General features: G+C 36.0%; 1 protein-coding gene and 1 pseudogene across 2 annotated transcripts; one reads left to right on the forward strand and one right to left on the reverse strand.

The window, feature by feature from the left end:
• The first annotated feature begins 2,607 nt into the window (after positions 1–2,607).
• Positions 2,608–7,141, forward strand: LOC115994711 (annotated as a pseudogene).
• A 2,609-nt stretch (positions 7,142–9,750) lies between these two features.
• LOC115950578 (mitogen-activated protein kinase kinase kinase NPK1) lies at positions 9,751–15,786 on the reverse strand. Of its 2 annotated transcripts, XM_031067777.1 has the most exons (17): positions 15,295–15,786; positions 15,152–15,193; positions 14,927–14,992; positions 14,706–14,816; positions 14,544–14,624; positions 14,374–14,451; positions 14,197–14,279; positions 13,432–13,513; positions 13,213–13,313; positions 12,972–13,011; positions 12,707–12,763; positions 12,574–12,620; positions 12,246–12,477; positions 11,920–12,156; positions 11,457–11,788; positions 11,302–11,369; positions 9,751–10,232 (listed from the first exon to the last, which is right to left on the reverse strand). In XM_031067777.1, exons 1-17 carry the CDS (start codon positions 15,598–15,600, stop codon positions 10,129–10,131), a joined length of 2,067 nt encoding a protein of 688 aa, XP_030923637.1. In that variant the 5' UTR covers positions 15,601–15,786; the 3' UTR covers positions 9,751–10,128. The 2 variants fall into 2 exon arrangements, with proteins under 2 accessions (XP_030923637.1, XP_030923638.1); XM_031067778.1 differs by lacking the exons at positions 13,213–13,313; positions 13,432–13,513.
• Between the last annotated feature and the right edge of the window lie 39 nt (positions 15,787–15,825).

Here is a 15,825-nt window from a genome sequence, read left to right on the forward strand (position 1 = left end):
TCTAAAACTCCACCAACTAAATTTCAAGAAATTATTGGGTTTCAGTTAGCTCGATTGGTAAAGTTTCTTATGGTCGAATAAAAGATATGAAGTTCAAAGTCTGTCAACACCAAAAATCAATTGATATATATCTTAGTCTGATGATAAGAACAATCATCATAAAGTGGACACTAGAAGTATAAATTCTACTGTATCTATTGAACAAAAAAAAAAAAAAAATCAAGAAATTAAATATTCTACTCTAAATAAAATTCTATTTATCTTGTCAATTGTCAGGATATGTTAATTTAGGTTAAACTCTTTTATCTAATTTGTAAGAAATTTAAAATTCTACTCCAACTAATATTCTGTTACAAAACAATTCATGAATTCTCAAATACATTTAATTTTTTTTTTATCAACAATCATAATTTTGTATATTAATGTTGGGGAAAAAAAATATTTTTCTCCCTCTATATTTGAGGCAGTTCACAATTCCACTATTTATCTTTAAAACTAATGATTTCCCCCCTCTATGTTTGAAAATTGAGCAAATATCTCTACTAGTGAGCAAATACCACCCTCACTAACGTCCCCGGTCTCTAGTAGCCAACCATCACCGCCAATTGCCGCCATTGTTGATCCTTGATCATTATTTTTTTTAATCTGACAATTTCCTTTTTTTATTATATATGCTGTTTGGAGATGAGAAAACGTGTGAAAGTAATAGAAATTATGTTTTTCATAGTATTTTCAAGAACACAAGCAAACACTTGAAAATAATTTATTTTTCAAAAAAAATTACACTAGAAAAATGTTTTACGATTGAAAATATTTCTATCAAACCAAATACACCCTTAAATAACATGCAATCAAAAATATTAAAAAAAATATATGTGCTGAAATTAGTGAAATAAATATTTTACAGCATATTCAAAAAAAGGTTTATATTCTCTTTCTAATTATGTGTGTGGGGCCCAATAGTTTGTGGCCCTGGCCCATTTATTCATTGGGGCCTAAGGCCCGAGCCGAAAAGGGTTATAGCTCAGGATCGATAATACAAGTACAAAATAGCCTAGGGACACAGCCGATGACGATTCAGTCCTCGGCATGTCCGAGATCTCACAGGAATGAAGGGCAAAAATGGTATAGAAACAGTTTGGAAAAAAAATCTAAAATATCTGTGTCAATAGAAAAGGGTACGTTGGAAAGTGTAACGACCAGGGAAAGCTGCCCTTACTGCCATTCAATACTCTGCACCTGACAGAGCCATACTTTCCAACTTTTACAACCACCCCCAACCACTCTAGGTATGGGCTGATGGGACAAGTATCAGTCTTGGAATGTCGATCCTACACGTAGACGAAGGATAAGGAACACAGGCTAGTATAAAAGGAAAAGTAAGCAAACTAGAGGAGAGGCTGGGAAAAATGGCCAAAAACCAGAGCATCCCAGCCCACCTCCAGGAGAAAGACTCCTGGGGCGAACACCATGTAACTATGTACGGACACCACGAAAAACCACTGTCTTGTGACCAAGGCCTAACCTTTTAAATCCACGCTCTATAAGTGATATTGTTTGGACCTTTTTACGTGCGAACCCAACACTGTTATGGGTCGTTACAAATCACATCCTTACAATGTGTAATATAATTTTATTGGTGCAAATATAATAACAAATAATAATACAATAGAAATATAATAAAAATTACAATACATTTTCTTGGAGTTACATATGTTACGTGGATTTTTTTTTTTTCTTGGATGAGCTTAAATAAGTGAAAAATAATGAAATATTTGACAATATATCCAAGCAAAAGGTTTATATTGTTAATTATAATAATGCAACCATTTTCATTTCCTTTCTTTAAAATTTATGTGTAATAGAATTTTTTTGGTGCAAATATAATAAAAAATAATAATACAAGAGAAACATAATAAAAATTTCAATATTTTTTCTTGGAGTTAAATGTGTTCTAAGGATTTTTTCCCCCTTAATGGGCTATGTGTCAAGTAGTAGGATCCAAGAGGGCACGAGCCAAACTTCTTCCTTTCACCTTCCCCTTTGCACTTAACCCAATTCCTCGTACATTACAAATAAATTATTAGGTCCACTCCCAAACAATAAAATAATGTTACTTATGCAAATGCGTGGATCAAATTCCTAATCAATAGATTCTCAAAAAAAAAAAAAAAAAATCCTAATCAATACAAAAATTAAAAATAAAAAACTACTAGGTGACGTCACATTTGCATATAAATAATAATTTCTCCTACATTACACTTAAATTTCCACATTTATAAATTAATAAGGACTCTCTCTCCTTATTAATATGAGATTCCAAATTTAATACCATACTAACTCCTGATTTACTCCATTAAAAACTTTAAATCCCATATCTTTTTCAGTAAACTTGCCAATTTATTATTCATTAAAATATTAAAATATCATTTAATATTAAAATGCTCCAACAGAAGTTGATTCCCCAAATTTTATAACTCATAATTTCAAACTAATCCCTATAATTTTAAACCTAACAAATTAAACCCTATAATTTATAATCCTATTTTATATTATATGAAATGTGGTAGAGTCTTACGATTAAATTTGCAATGCATCCATAGTTAAATGCTTATGAACAATTGTGGGACTGGCTATTCTTCCGTATCAATTACATGTTTGGCTTGTCCAAATGATGGATTATATTGGGTCATTTTTCAAACCTTAGGGTTCTTTAATTTCAAATTCGAATATGGGTCACTGTAATTTTGGTACAAAGTTCAAGTGGTCATATTGCATTTTTCCCAAAATTGGAATTGAATTGTGCCTTGGGCCTAGGCCCGATATCCACTGTATATAAATCAAATCACCCTGGGCTGGGTTCCATTTTCCTGAAAAAACAGTAAAATCAAAATCAATAAAGAAAGAGGCAAATAAATTGAAAAATAGGTTATTTTTATAAGAAATACGCGAATTTTATTAATTCGAAGAAAACAATATAGCATCTTGAATCACAAACAATTCAATGAATGGTGGACAGTCCTCCATCCATGTTACAAAAGAAACAATATCTTTAGCATAGATTGCCAAAATATGTACTGGTTTATTGAACTGTCTCCTCATATGTGAGGTTTCAAAAGCACGAAACTCCTGTAATCTAAAACAAGTTCCTGAGACTATATTATTAGAAATAGAAATCGAGGTAGCAGTGGGGTCTTCAAGAGCATGACAAACAATGCTTGAGTCCGTTTCAAAAATTACATCCCTGACCCCGACATCCCATGCAAATTAAGAGAGTTGCTTCATCCATTGCCTTTGCTTTAGTTTCCAAAGGGCCCAATGGGAGAGAAAGGTGTTTACTCATGACAGCAATCACCGATCCTTGATGATCACGTATGACAACACTAGATTACATTTTAGTGCAAAACAATTAAGTTCAAAATACATTATTGGTCCTAAATTAGAGCTCATGAACAATTTTAACTTTGAAATTTAAAACAATCACTCACTTTTAGCCCTTATAGAGTAATGATGTGTCAATTTTTAATTTGGCCATATCATCTAAAAAACCAAAAACAATAAATCTTTTTGTGTTATTAACAGGGTGGCAATGATTCGGAGGAGGATGATTATGGTGAAGAGATTGTGAATGGGGGGCCTGTTGAGGCTAGCATTGAACCTGATGGACGTGATTACAGAATAGATCCCAATGCGAATGATAGTGATGACTCTGATGGCAAAAAGCGGGTTGTCAGGTCTGCAAGAGATAAGCGCTTGGAGGAAATGTCAACCACGGTTGACCAGATGAAGAATGCAACGAAAATAAACGACTGTGTAAGCTTACAGGAAAGCTTTGACAAGATAAATAAGCAGCTGGAAAAAGTCATGCGCGTCACAGGGTCTGAAAAGGCCCCCAACCTTTACATAAAAGCACTTGTGCTGATGGAGGATTTCCTGAGTGAGGCTTTGGCCAACAAGGATGCGAAGAAGAAGATGAGCAGCAGTAATGCCAAGGCCTTGAACTCAATGAAACAGAAACTGAAGAAAAACAACAAACTGTATGAGGATATGATTAGTAAGTATAGAGAAAATCCTGAGATCGAGGAGGAAAGGGATGAGGGTGACGAGGAGGATGAGGATGAAGAAATTGATTTAGAGATTGAAGAGGATCTGACAAAGATTGAATTCAAAGATTCTGAGGATGATGATAATGACAAGGTTGGGAATAGCGAAGATGATGATGATGATGGTGGAGAGTGGGAGAAGAAGAGGAGCAAGAAAGATAAGCTCATGGATAAGCAATTTAAGAATCCTAGTGAGATCACATGGGATACAGTTAACAAGAAATTCGAGGAGGTTGTGGCTGCTCGGGGTAGGAAAGGAACTGGAAGATTTGAGCAGGTTGAGCAGCTTACCTTTTTGACCAAGGTTGCTAAGACCCCTACCCAAAAACTGGAAATTCTATTCAGTGTTGTCTTGGCACAATTTGATGTCAATCAAGAGCTTGCAATGCTTTGATCCCCACACTCATGAGTATGTTGAGAGACTCAGGGATGAGCCTACGTTCTCAGTTCTTGCTCAAAATGTGCAGGATCATTTAGAACGGGTAGGGGACCTCAAAGCTGCTGCAAAGGTTGCATTAAAGCGAGTTGAACTCATATATTATAAGCCACAAGAGGTTTATGATGCCATGAGAAAACTGGCTGAGCAGACTGGAGATGGAGATAATGGAGAAGCAGGTGAGGAGCCTAAAGTGGTTGAGGAAAGTAGGGGGCCAACTGCATTTGTTGTTACTCCACGGCTTGTGTCGCGGAAACCCATCTTTTTAGAGAATAGCAGGACAATGATGGATTGTTTGGTGTCACTCATCTACAAGTTTGGGGATGAACGGACAAAAGCAAGAAGTATGCTATGTGACATTTACCACCATGCTCTCCTAGATGAGTTTTCAACTTCACGTGACTTGCTGCTAATGAGTCATTTACAGGACAACATTCAGAATATGGACATATCAACACAGATCCTTTTCAATAGAGCTATGGCACAACTTGGTTTATGTGTGTTCCGGGTTGGATTAATTACTGAGGGCCACAGCTGCCTTTCTGAACTATATTCTGGTGGAAGGGTAAGGGAGTTGCTTGCACAAGGTGTTTTGCAAAGCCGATATCACGAGAAGACTCCTGAACAGGTACTGATGTTTGCCTTTTGTTTCATATGTAGATTAATTCTTATTTGGTACGTTTTCTTCTATAAAAACAGAAATGTTAGAAGCTTGTAAGCTACTTGGATTTTGATTTGAGGTTGAGAAAAAATTGAATATAAATATGATGTGAGGTTAGCTGCAATTCTTTTGGTTAGGTTCCAGTCATTGTGTATGCATATGAAAGCCTGTAGGTTGTGTAGAATGTGTTGTATGAGACTTATTTGGTTGGTTGTTATTCCATCCAGAATTAGAAAGTGTGCATCTTTTCTTGTAAATATTGTTGTTGGATAAATAGTTATGAAAACGGAATAGAGCATTGAATCCGTTAATGGAGTGGTATGATGGTTCACCAATTCAATTGTTGGAACATTGCTTCAATCATGTGATTAATAAATATGTTTTAATTCTATGTAAATAAGTTAAAGAATACATCAAAAACAAAAACAAAATATAAAAAATGAGATGTTATTTAATTTAATATAAATATGCAAGTATACCAAATATTAAAATTGATAGAATATCATTGTCTAAAAAAATTCTTCAAATATAAAATTTAAGGTTTTTTTTATATATAAAAAAATTAAAAATATGATACTTGAATTGATCTTTTGAGTACTTCAAGTTTAAAAACAAAAGACTTAGAAAAAAGCCCATAAATAGAAGTGTAAAATTGAAGGAAAATATGGTTATTTTATTAAAATAACTTAACATTTAAAATAAGACAGTTTGAATAAAACCATATGGTTTGGTTTTTTACTAAAAAACTGTTTGATGTGATCGATCTCCTTTCAAATCCGGTATTCTCTTTATTCTGACTTGGATTTTTTTACAATTCACCAGTTTAACAATTCAACTGCCTGTTTGGTACGGATTTGATAACAATATTTGGATTTCTGTACATCTTCTAGGTTATGTAAGTGTGCACATGTATACATGTTATGTCCAAGGACTCACTGTTGTAATTTTCCCCCTAAAAAACAGGAAAGAATTGAAAGGAGACGTCAAATGCCATACCACATGCACATAAATCTTGAGCTCCTGGAGGTTGTCCATCTGATATGTGCTATGATCCTGGAAGTGCCCAACATGCTAGCTAACATACATGATGCAAAACGCAAGGTCATAAGTAAGACTTTCCGGCGGTTGCTTGAGGTGAGTGAGAGGCAAACATTTACAGGTCTCCCAAAAACTGTTAAGAGACCACATAATGGCTGCCACCAAGGCCCTTAGCAAGGGAGATTTTGAGAAGGCATATGATGTTATTAGGTCCCTTGATGCTTGGAATCTCCTCAGGAATCGAGAGAATGTCCTTGAGATGCTCAAGGCTAAGATCAAGGAAGAGGCTTTGAGGACCTACCTTTTTACTTACTCGTCCTACAATTCCCTGAGCTTGGACCAGCTCACCAAACTGTTGGACCTCTCAGATGCCCAGACTCGCAGTATTGTCAGCAAGATGATGATCAATGAGGAGCTCCATGCAGTTTGGGACCAGCCAACTCAGTGCATCGTTTTCTATGATGTTGAGCACAGTAGGTTGCAGGCTCTGGCATTCCAGCCAATAGAGAAACTCTCAGTCCTTGCAAAAAGTAATGAGAGAGCAATAGAAGCAAAGCTAGGTGGTGTTAGTTTGGATTATGCTGCTGGAACAGCTTCTGCTGGAAGTAGCTGGCAAGACAACTTGTCTTTCACTCTGGGAAGGCAAGGTGGTGGCACTGGGCATACAAGATATGGTGGTGGAGGGAGACCTCTGCCACTAAGCCAAGCTGCTGGAGGCAGGTATTCAAGGGACTGGACCGGTCAGTCACGAGGCACCAGGGGTGGCTATCAGGGTACACGGTATCAAGGCTTTGCATGTGGAGGGTCAGGGAGGGCTGCTTATCAGAGTGGTTCAGCTGTGAGGGGCTCCCAATAAATACTTCAACTCACTTGGTCAGTCTCAACAGAGAAGTTCGTGCTTAGAGTAGTAAGACCAGTGGAAGAGAAGGCAATACTGATTAAAAGTTGTTGCATTTTAGATAAAAACTTTATTTTGTTGGTTCTGAAATTTGTCCGAAAGTTGCTTCATTTTCTTGCAGTATTTGAATTTAACCTTCAGAGGTCCATCTTCTGAAGTTACAAACTTTGAAAGGTGGATATTGTATGCTGTGCTTGTCGCTATGAGAGCATTAATCCAACACATTTTGTTTAATAAGTTGCTCTTAATATTAGTTTACTTTTATGAGATGGCGAACTGGTTTTGTTTGGTAGATTTCAAATCTTTTGATTTTACCCAATTAGTTTTCCAGATTAGTTAGAAAGAGCACTCATGCCATGTGCTGACCTGAATCATTTGGGGTAAGTTGTTTGAACTCTTCTGGCTATTATTACTACTAACTATTATAATTGAAAAAAAAATTTACTTTTGAATTGATCAAAGTTTGGAGAATTCCTTCAAACTCCTCAAATATCTTTGTATAAAATGTGAATTTTGAAAATCTAATTGTGGGAACTAGAGGTGAGACTGTTGGGCTTGAACTCATTTGGACTCACAATTTATTTGTAGAGTGGGTTTCAAGATTTCCTACTCTGGATCGTTCTCAGCAGAGAGACTCAAAGCAATATTCATTCTCTCTTTCTCCTTGACTGTTTTCTCTTTTTTTTTTTTTTTTTTTTTTCTGAACCCCCTCCTCTTCCCAAACTTCTGCTATTTATAGCTAAAGTTAGTGGGGAGATTATGATTACAGCCACCGCTAGTGCTATTGAAGGTCCAATATTATCTGCTTTAAGTGGGTGTTTAGGTGAGAGTGGGATGCAACATTTATGGTCTTGGAACTTGGTTCCAGCTTAGTCGATTGTGCTCGGTAATGCAGTTCCCCAAGCATTTCATGATTTTCCCGAACATGGTTCATATGCTTGTTCGGGAAAGCTTATGCCGAGCACTTCTCAGGATTCGAGACCCAAAACTTGTTTTTACATGAAGGCAGTTTCAAGAAGGGCTTAGGGCAATGGGCCCGTTCCATTGGGCCTGGGCCTAGGGCCCATATGGGTCTTGAGATCTCGGTACTGTACACTAATAATTGACTTGCATGTTTTTATTATATCTTTTATGCTTGTAAAATTGTAAAAAGATTAAAGATCAATTATTGTGTCATTAGAGAAATATTAAAATTTCAAGTTTTTGTAATATAAAATTATGTATAAAAAAATAAGTTTATTAATTGAATAATAAATAACATCTATTTGTACAAAATTTAATATGCATTTTATATATAAACATAAAGAACATGAAATTCAATGATAAGACTTTCAAAATTCACATTTAAAAAAAAAAAAAAAAAGGATATCTGAAAAGTTTGAAGTTTCCAACTTTGAGGTGCTCATTTGGTGAAAGACATGGAAGCAATTAATTTGCCTAGAATTTGTGTTTTTTCATAATAGACTATAAAAATAAAAATGAGTTGAGAAGTGTTCCTTTTGATATGGGACATGGTTTTTCTCAAATCAATTTGGAGAAATTTCCTCTAACTCACTATGTAGCGATTATAAGACTATTCACATGTATTATTTAAATTTTAAACAAATTACATAATTCATTAAAAATGTCATATAACTAAGTAGACGTGGATGGTCTTTTTAACCACTACATAGTGGGTTGGAGGAAGTTCAAACCAATTATAGAGATAAAATTTATCATTTTAGATGTGAGAGGGAGAGAGGTACCTTCTAAAAGTTGGATTTTGATGTGAAGCAGGCAAGTATGAGTAAAATAAGGACCTTTGATCTGGGGGGAATGGTAGCTGAAAATGGCCAAGGTAGTTCGTTGAGATTGCATAAATGTTCTTTCACTGAAATTTTATAGATCTAGCAAGTTTCACTTTGCATCATAACTTACCGAAGGAAGCTCTGGAAAATTATATATATATGAAAGGTTCTACAAATTTTAGTATAAAAATGTTTACAAACTAAAATGATAACCTTTTTTTTTTTTTGGCTGAAGACTAAAATGTTAACTTATATGTTTGATACCAAATCAATAACATTATAAATAAATCTCTTAGTTTCTTTTCTGGTTTTGTATTTAAAAATTAAAAGATGACATAATAATCGCTAAGATTCATGTAATAAAATTAATACCCTAGCATCACTCTTACATAAAATTCACTAGACAAGGTTGTTGGCTCTGCAACAAAAAACAGTTCTTGACTCCATCTGACTAAATTGAATTGTATCTTAAAAAGAATGAAATAATAAAAATACAAATACCCCTGCTTTTTAACTTTGTATATGATTGTTGAGATGCTCAGGAAGTTCAATTAATAAAAGCATTCGCATCATTGATTTGCATAGGATGTGCAGAACCAGCCTACTTATTGGAAGCAGCTTTCCTGCTCTGAACCCTTAACCCCATCACAAACACACAAAATCTTAAGATTAAACAAGTAAAACAAAATAAAATTATTGAAAAAAAGAGAGAGATAACATCATTTAGGAGGAATTTTATGTCATTGTCATCACAAACTACGTTGCGTTGCAAGCATGACAATTACAGGAGAGTGATAAACATGATCATTTTCCTAAAACGTAATGTAGAAACTGCAATATTGCCTCTGTTTCCTCATAATAGTAGTAAAAAATACATATTATGAATATAAAGTAAAAACTCAAATTTACTGTGTTTCATATCCCGCAACAACATGCATGAACTTAAAGAAAAGAAGGGTAAAATTAAAAATTAAAAAGAAAAAAGGGGTATAAATATCCTGTCTATTTGACATTTTCTGCTGAATGATAGATACAGCACTGGAAGCTTGCAGCGCCGGCTATTCTTGCAGATTTGGCAATGTTGACCACTATGCATTATTAGACACCATTGCACCAATATTCATATTACATACATGACCACTCCCAATGGAAATCCATAAATTTTTCCATTGAACACTGGCATAAATACAGGTGAGATATATGTATCATTTGCCTGAGAATGCAAAACGTAGCCGTTCTCTTTGGCGAGTAAGAATGCAATTGTTTGGAGATGATGTCTTCCCTCCTGCACCTGCCTGGCGCATCATCTCTGCAATATGCACGTTCCATATTGTCATGGTTCAAGAAAACACAATGCTCAAAATCTTGCAGTTTTATCGAAGTTTAATCAAGATAAAATCATGCCCCTAATGAAAACCACAAGCATCAGGGCTTTTATTTGGTGTAAGAAACCTCTACATAGAATTTCAGTCTCTTTTGCTTACAAGTTATTATTCCCAAACTATATTCAAGATACCTTTAATTCATGTTTATAATTTTGTCTTTCTAATGGAGTACCTTCTATCTTGAATGTCCTATTGATTGTATCATGTGTCAGACAAAAGCGGACCGGCCCAATTTATGAACCAAAACCCCTAACTTTTATATGGCTTTCATGGTAGAAACCATCAGTTCTAAAAGCTTGAGCTGCAATGCACATTAAGCTCACAAACACATTAACACTAACTTTCCACATGAAGGTCTCACCTGAGCCAAGTGTCAACAGACTTTTAGTGTTTCATACCCCATTGCCTAGTCTAGAAGAACAGAATGATATTGGTTTGAACCACATGGAGAGAAATAGGAATAGGAAATCAGATCTATGAAGATGAGTTTGCTCAATGCAACACCCTCCCCTTTCCACTCACAAGAATCCCAAATTTTCTGGAGGGTGGCCCTAAATCCTGAGGAGTGAGGACCATCAATTGGAAAAAAAAGCCTAAGTGCACTTTTGAAACATCAATACAAGGACAACAGTTTCAATTCAAATTGTCCAAATCACATAGGACAACAAATCTCAAAACCATTTAAGCTCAAAAGTATCATTGGGTAAACGGAGTTTTCTTTATTATAATTAAGCTTTCAGTGACCCATAAGAGGGGCTCTCTCATAATTTAAACAGGGCCTGACCAAGGATCAAAGAAAGGGCTAACGCATCTCTTAGTCACTATCTCCATAGACATAAACTTAATGAAATTTGTACACATCAGTACCTAGAATCCAGTGTGGTTAATTTGAAAGTTGACCACAAGAGTGATCCTCAAGATCAGTGGGTCCAACAGAAACATAAAATAGACTACAGTTCAGATTCAAATCATATGCAGAAAAAGTAAACTTGCCTCGGTTCCTCTTAAGCTCTTCATCAAGCTCTTCTTTCCATTTCCTTTGTCTCTCAGAGAAGCTATCACTGCAAGTAAAAAATTTCCAATCCCTGGTCACAAGATGGGATAACCCAATTCTGTAAGGAAGCATAAGGTAAAAGAAGATACAGAACCTTGGATTGAATGACTCCTGCTGAGAATCAAGAAGAAGCCCTTTCCATTCACTCTGCTGAGGTGGCTGAATTTCCTGTAGAGCTCGGTCGTGTAAACCACTAGCATTTGATTCATTTTTGGCATGATTCCCAGGTCTTGCATTATTGGTAGAATGAACTACTGAGAGTCTTCTGGTAGGTGTCCGATTGGGGGACCTGCTTTTAGGAGGTAAATTCAAGATATTCAAAGCATTCTCACTTTGTGCCATTTGAACTGCACCAGGAGGACCAGCTGCATTCATTGTGCTGTAGAACTCATACAGAGGTGTCTGCAGCTTCTTCAAATCTAAAGCCTAATGTAGTTTTATAAAAACAAGTTTGTGTCATATTTCTATAATAAAAATTTCACACTCATGAAATATAAGAGAATAAAACAATGATGTCTCAGTCATTCACAAAAGAAAGAGCTCTGAAAACAAGGTACCTTTTCATCCAGGAAGGCTCTGATTTTTGATTCTGTAACTTCATCATCATCCTCAGCTCCTGTTGGCCCACACGGAAATGTGAAGTCATTCTCCCCCTTACCTGGTACTCCAGGGCTGCCAGCAGCATTCTGGATTGTTTGACAGGGAGACAAGTCTATTCCACTTCTCTCTGACTCTAGACTTCCATCAAACTTGCAGGGCCAGTCATCAGTAGGCTCACACATAGGATTAAAACTCTAGTTCAAACGAAAGAGGTCTGCCCATTGTTATTGAAGTTAATTATAACCATCTAAACTACACAAAGGACATGATAACACTTCTTTACCTTATTTAAATCATCAGACACTATGATGGATTTGAGCTTTACTGATGCACCAACCATCAGGTCATCTTTATCATCTATCTGACACATGTCATCGTCAGGATTGCTCAATCCCCAAGATCTCACATTTAAGTTTAAGGAATTTTGGGGATATACAGTTGAGATCCTCAGGCTATCCATTTCACAGACATCCTTTAAGCCTGTGCAGGTTGACATTCTGATCACATGGTTCAAGCTAAAGCCAGAAGTAAAGTTTCCATAGTCAACATTTGTAACAACCAATAATTGAAATTCATCCAATGTTCCACAACCATCAAATTAACACACTTACGAGTTCTTAAGATTCATCTCAGGTGTTACAATATTGCTTACAGATTCCTGAAGTAAAAAGAATTGAAGTATGGGATAAGTTAATTAAAAGAATACAAATTCTAATAAATATATCTTACTGCAATTTTACTGACCATAACTGAAGTGCTAATTGGATGAGATTCCCAATAATCTCCAGTGACAAATGGATGCTGCAGATGAGCAAAAATGGTTTTATAAGTAAATGCTTGTTTGTCTGTGTTCATGTAAATATATTAACAACAATAATAATCAAACACAAAGGCAAAACCCGCAATAGTTCACACATGCACACTTATTTATTTAGGCATGTATTTATCCATGATGCTTGAGTGAATTCTAATATATTAACTATTCATATGGACATCTCTATAGAATTACCTGAAGCAAGTCTGAGGCAACATGCCTTAAGTCAGGTTCCCTGCCACCAGAATTTGATGTGTAAGAGTTACAAACAAGAAAAGTTACCATAACTCGTAAAGAACCTATAAATCAAAACTACATTCATATTATGTTGCCTTTTTCAATAAGAGAAAAAGAAAAGAGTTTTTTTTTTTTTTGGGGGGGGGTGTGTGGGGCTGGAAACATAATGGTGCTAGAAAAGCAGAAACAATGAATGTACTTCTGTAAACATTTTAAAAGAAAATCCTTCGCCTCAGCAGAGAGATGCTCAGGGATGGGTGGATGAGATTTAGTTGTTCCAATATGGAAGAGAGCAGCAACCTGAGAGAAACATTGATTCTTAGTTTCAAAATTCTTGGAAAACAAATGACTTCAGAATATTACAGTCAAATACACACATGACTGAAGTATTAAGTTTAGTAAGTAGTGTCAAGTGTACCTCCTGATATTGTTGGCTCCATGGAGGCTTTCCTGTAGCCATCTCAATTACAGTACACCCGACACTCCATATATCAGCAGAGCTAAAAAAACGCATTTCGTAAGTAGTGAAGTCCACATATCAGAATTAAGAAGTACAGCCATAAAAGGCCATACTCGTACCCATTGTTTAAGGCTCCCACTTGTACATGGTAAAAGCTCATACGCAGTGCAAAAGACTTCCCCCTCTTCTACAGAGTTTGGGTGGGGATGGGGTCTAAGAGAGTTGATTAGTAGGCAGCCATATAATATCTTTTTTCCACATTTTACAAAAGAATGGCAATACACTGCATTAGAACACTGATACTTTGTCCAAAATAAAGTTTAGACTTCAAAACAAGGTCGTCAGAATATTTTATCATACTTCTTAGATCCTAGCATTCACATTTAATACTACATAAACTTTAAATCTCAAAACACTTCTAAAAAATGAGAATGAAAAAAATAAATAAAAAAAAACAAGGCAGTTTCAAAAATCTCCTAAACTTTCAATGCCACTTAAAAATTAAACATATCATCATGAATGAAATGTGCATGCTTTGTTACAGCTATCAGGTATCCCAATAGAAAAACCTTATTTTTCTATTTCCAGCGGTCAAAAAGTTTTCTCATTTTTCCTTTAAAGTAAGTGCATTGGTTGTAAGAAAAAACATTTTCAATCTATATGTTGTATGACAAAATACAGATAAATGCTTTCTTATTTGAGTAGTTGTATATTTGATCTTACAAGCTATGCCCAGTTTGAAGAATAACTTCGGGAGCCATCCAATATGGAGTACCCTTCATCGACTTGGCACCATTTATAGTAGCCTGTATAGTAATACAACATCTTCAGTAATATTCATAGAAGTAATCAGTCCAAAAAGTCAATGATTAATTTGGGAGGGTGGATACAATGGCATACCAACTCAACAACTTGCTTGGACGCACCAAAGTCCGCAAGTTTAATGCATCCCTTATTATCAACAAGAATGTTTGCACCCTATAAATGGCCATTATGAAAATATCATGTCACAGAGAGAGAGAGAGAGGCTGCAAATCAGTATAAATATTTCAAAGCAAAGAGGGAGATACCTTGATGTCCCTATGCATAATTCCATTCTTGTGAAGGTATTCAAGACCCAGTAACAGTTGTTTTGTATACATTCTTATAACCTGTGTAGCAAACGATTTCCTAACAACATAAGCAAAATAAACACGAGAATCCTCGAATATTACAAGGTAAGAATCACTTACAGACTCGGGGAAGGATCCAAATTTCCCTAAGAGTGATGATATAGATCCACCCGGAACAAATTCCAACAGAATATTCAATGAGTCATGCTCTCTAGCAGTTCCCAAATATCTCTAATAAGGAACAACAAAATAAAACCCAAAAACAATAAGAAAACAAACAAAAGAAACCCATCATCACTTCCATCAAAAAATTAAAAAAAAAATCACAACACCATACTCACAACAATATTTGGATGCGAAAGATTCTTCAGCAACTTTACTTCCTCCTCCAATTCCCTAATGTGAGCCTATTTTTTATATAAGATTTTTACAAATCAGTGAATTGCAAAGCACAAATAAGTATTACTTTTATAACCAAGTTTGCAACTTTATTCACAAAGCTACAATTTTGTAACATAAAACCAGCTTAGCAATTAAATCTATGGATACAACTAAGAGATCCTTACTTGTGTTTTCTCCTTTGAAGCACTATTCGTCGTAATCGAAACCTGTAATTACAGTTTAGAAACTCAAAATTCCAACTTCAATTCCATAAACCTCTCAATTCAATAACAAACACTGAAACACACTCACACACTAGTATATATACCTGTTTGACGGCGAGTAGCTCGCCGGAGTCGAGGTTCATCCCCATATAAACGCGACCGAAAGCGCCGCAACCAATCAACTCGCCTCTGCGCCACCGGATCGGCGGAGCGTCATCGGATTTTGGAACCGGAGGGAGTGCGCGAACCGGCGATTTGGAGAACAGTCCGATTCGAGATTTGCGAATGCTGGAGCCGATCTTCTCTACGAAACCGCCGAAGCTTCCTCCTACTCCTCCGTCGTCACCGCCGCCGCCGCCCGTGGTTCGGAACACCAAGGACTGGCGAACCGATCCCAAAATGCCCTGCATCTGTGGCAAACCGTTTCGGTTCGTCGAGGATCACTGAGACTACGCGAAGTTCTCGCTGTTGTTGCTCGAAGAGAGAGAGATAGAGGAAGAGAGAGAAAGCTAGGGTTCAGTGAAGTTCATTTGGTTCTCTCTGTGTCACTGTGAGAGATTTAGAGAGAGAGAGAGAGAGAGTTTGAAGGAGGGAAAGAGAGAGAGAGGGATGTGATTTCAAAAAATAAATAAATA

The sequence above is a fragment of the Quercus lobata genome, chromosome 6 (assembly GCF_001633185.2).
Source record: "Quercus lobata isolate SW786 chromosome 6, ValleyOak3.0 Primary Assembly, whole genome shotgun sequence".
NCBI classification, from domain to species: Eukaryota; Viridiplantae; Streptophyta; class Magnoliopsida; order Fagales; family Fagaceae; genus Quercus; species Quercus lobata.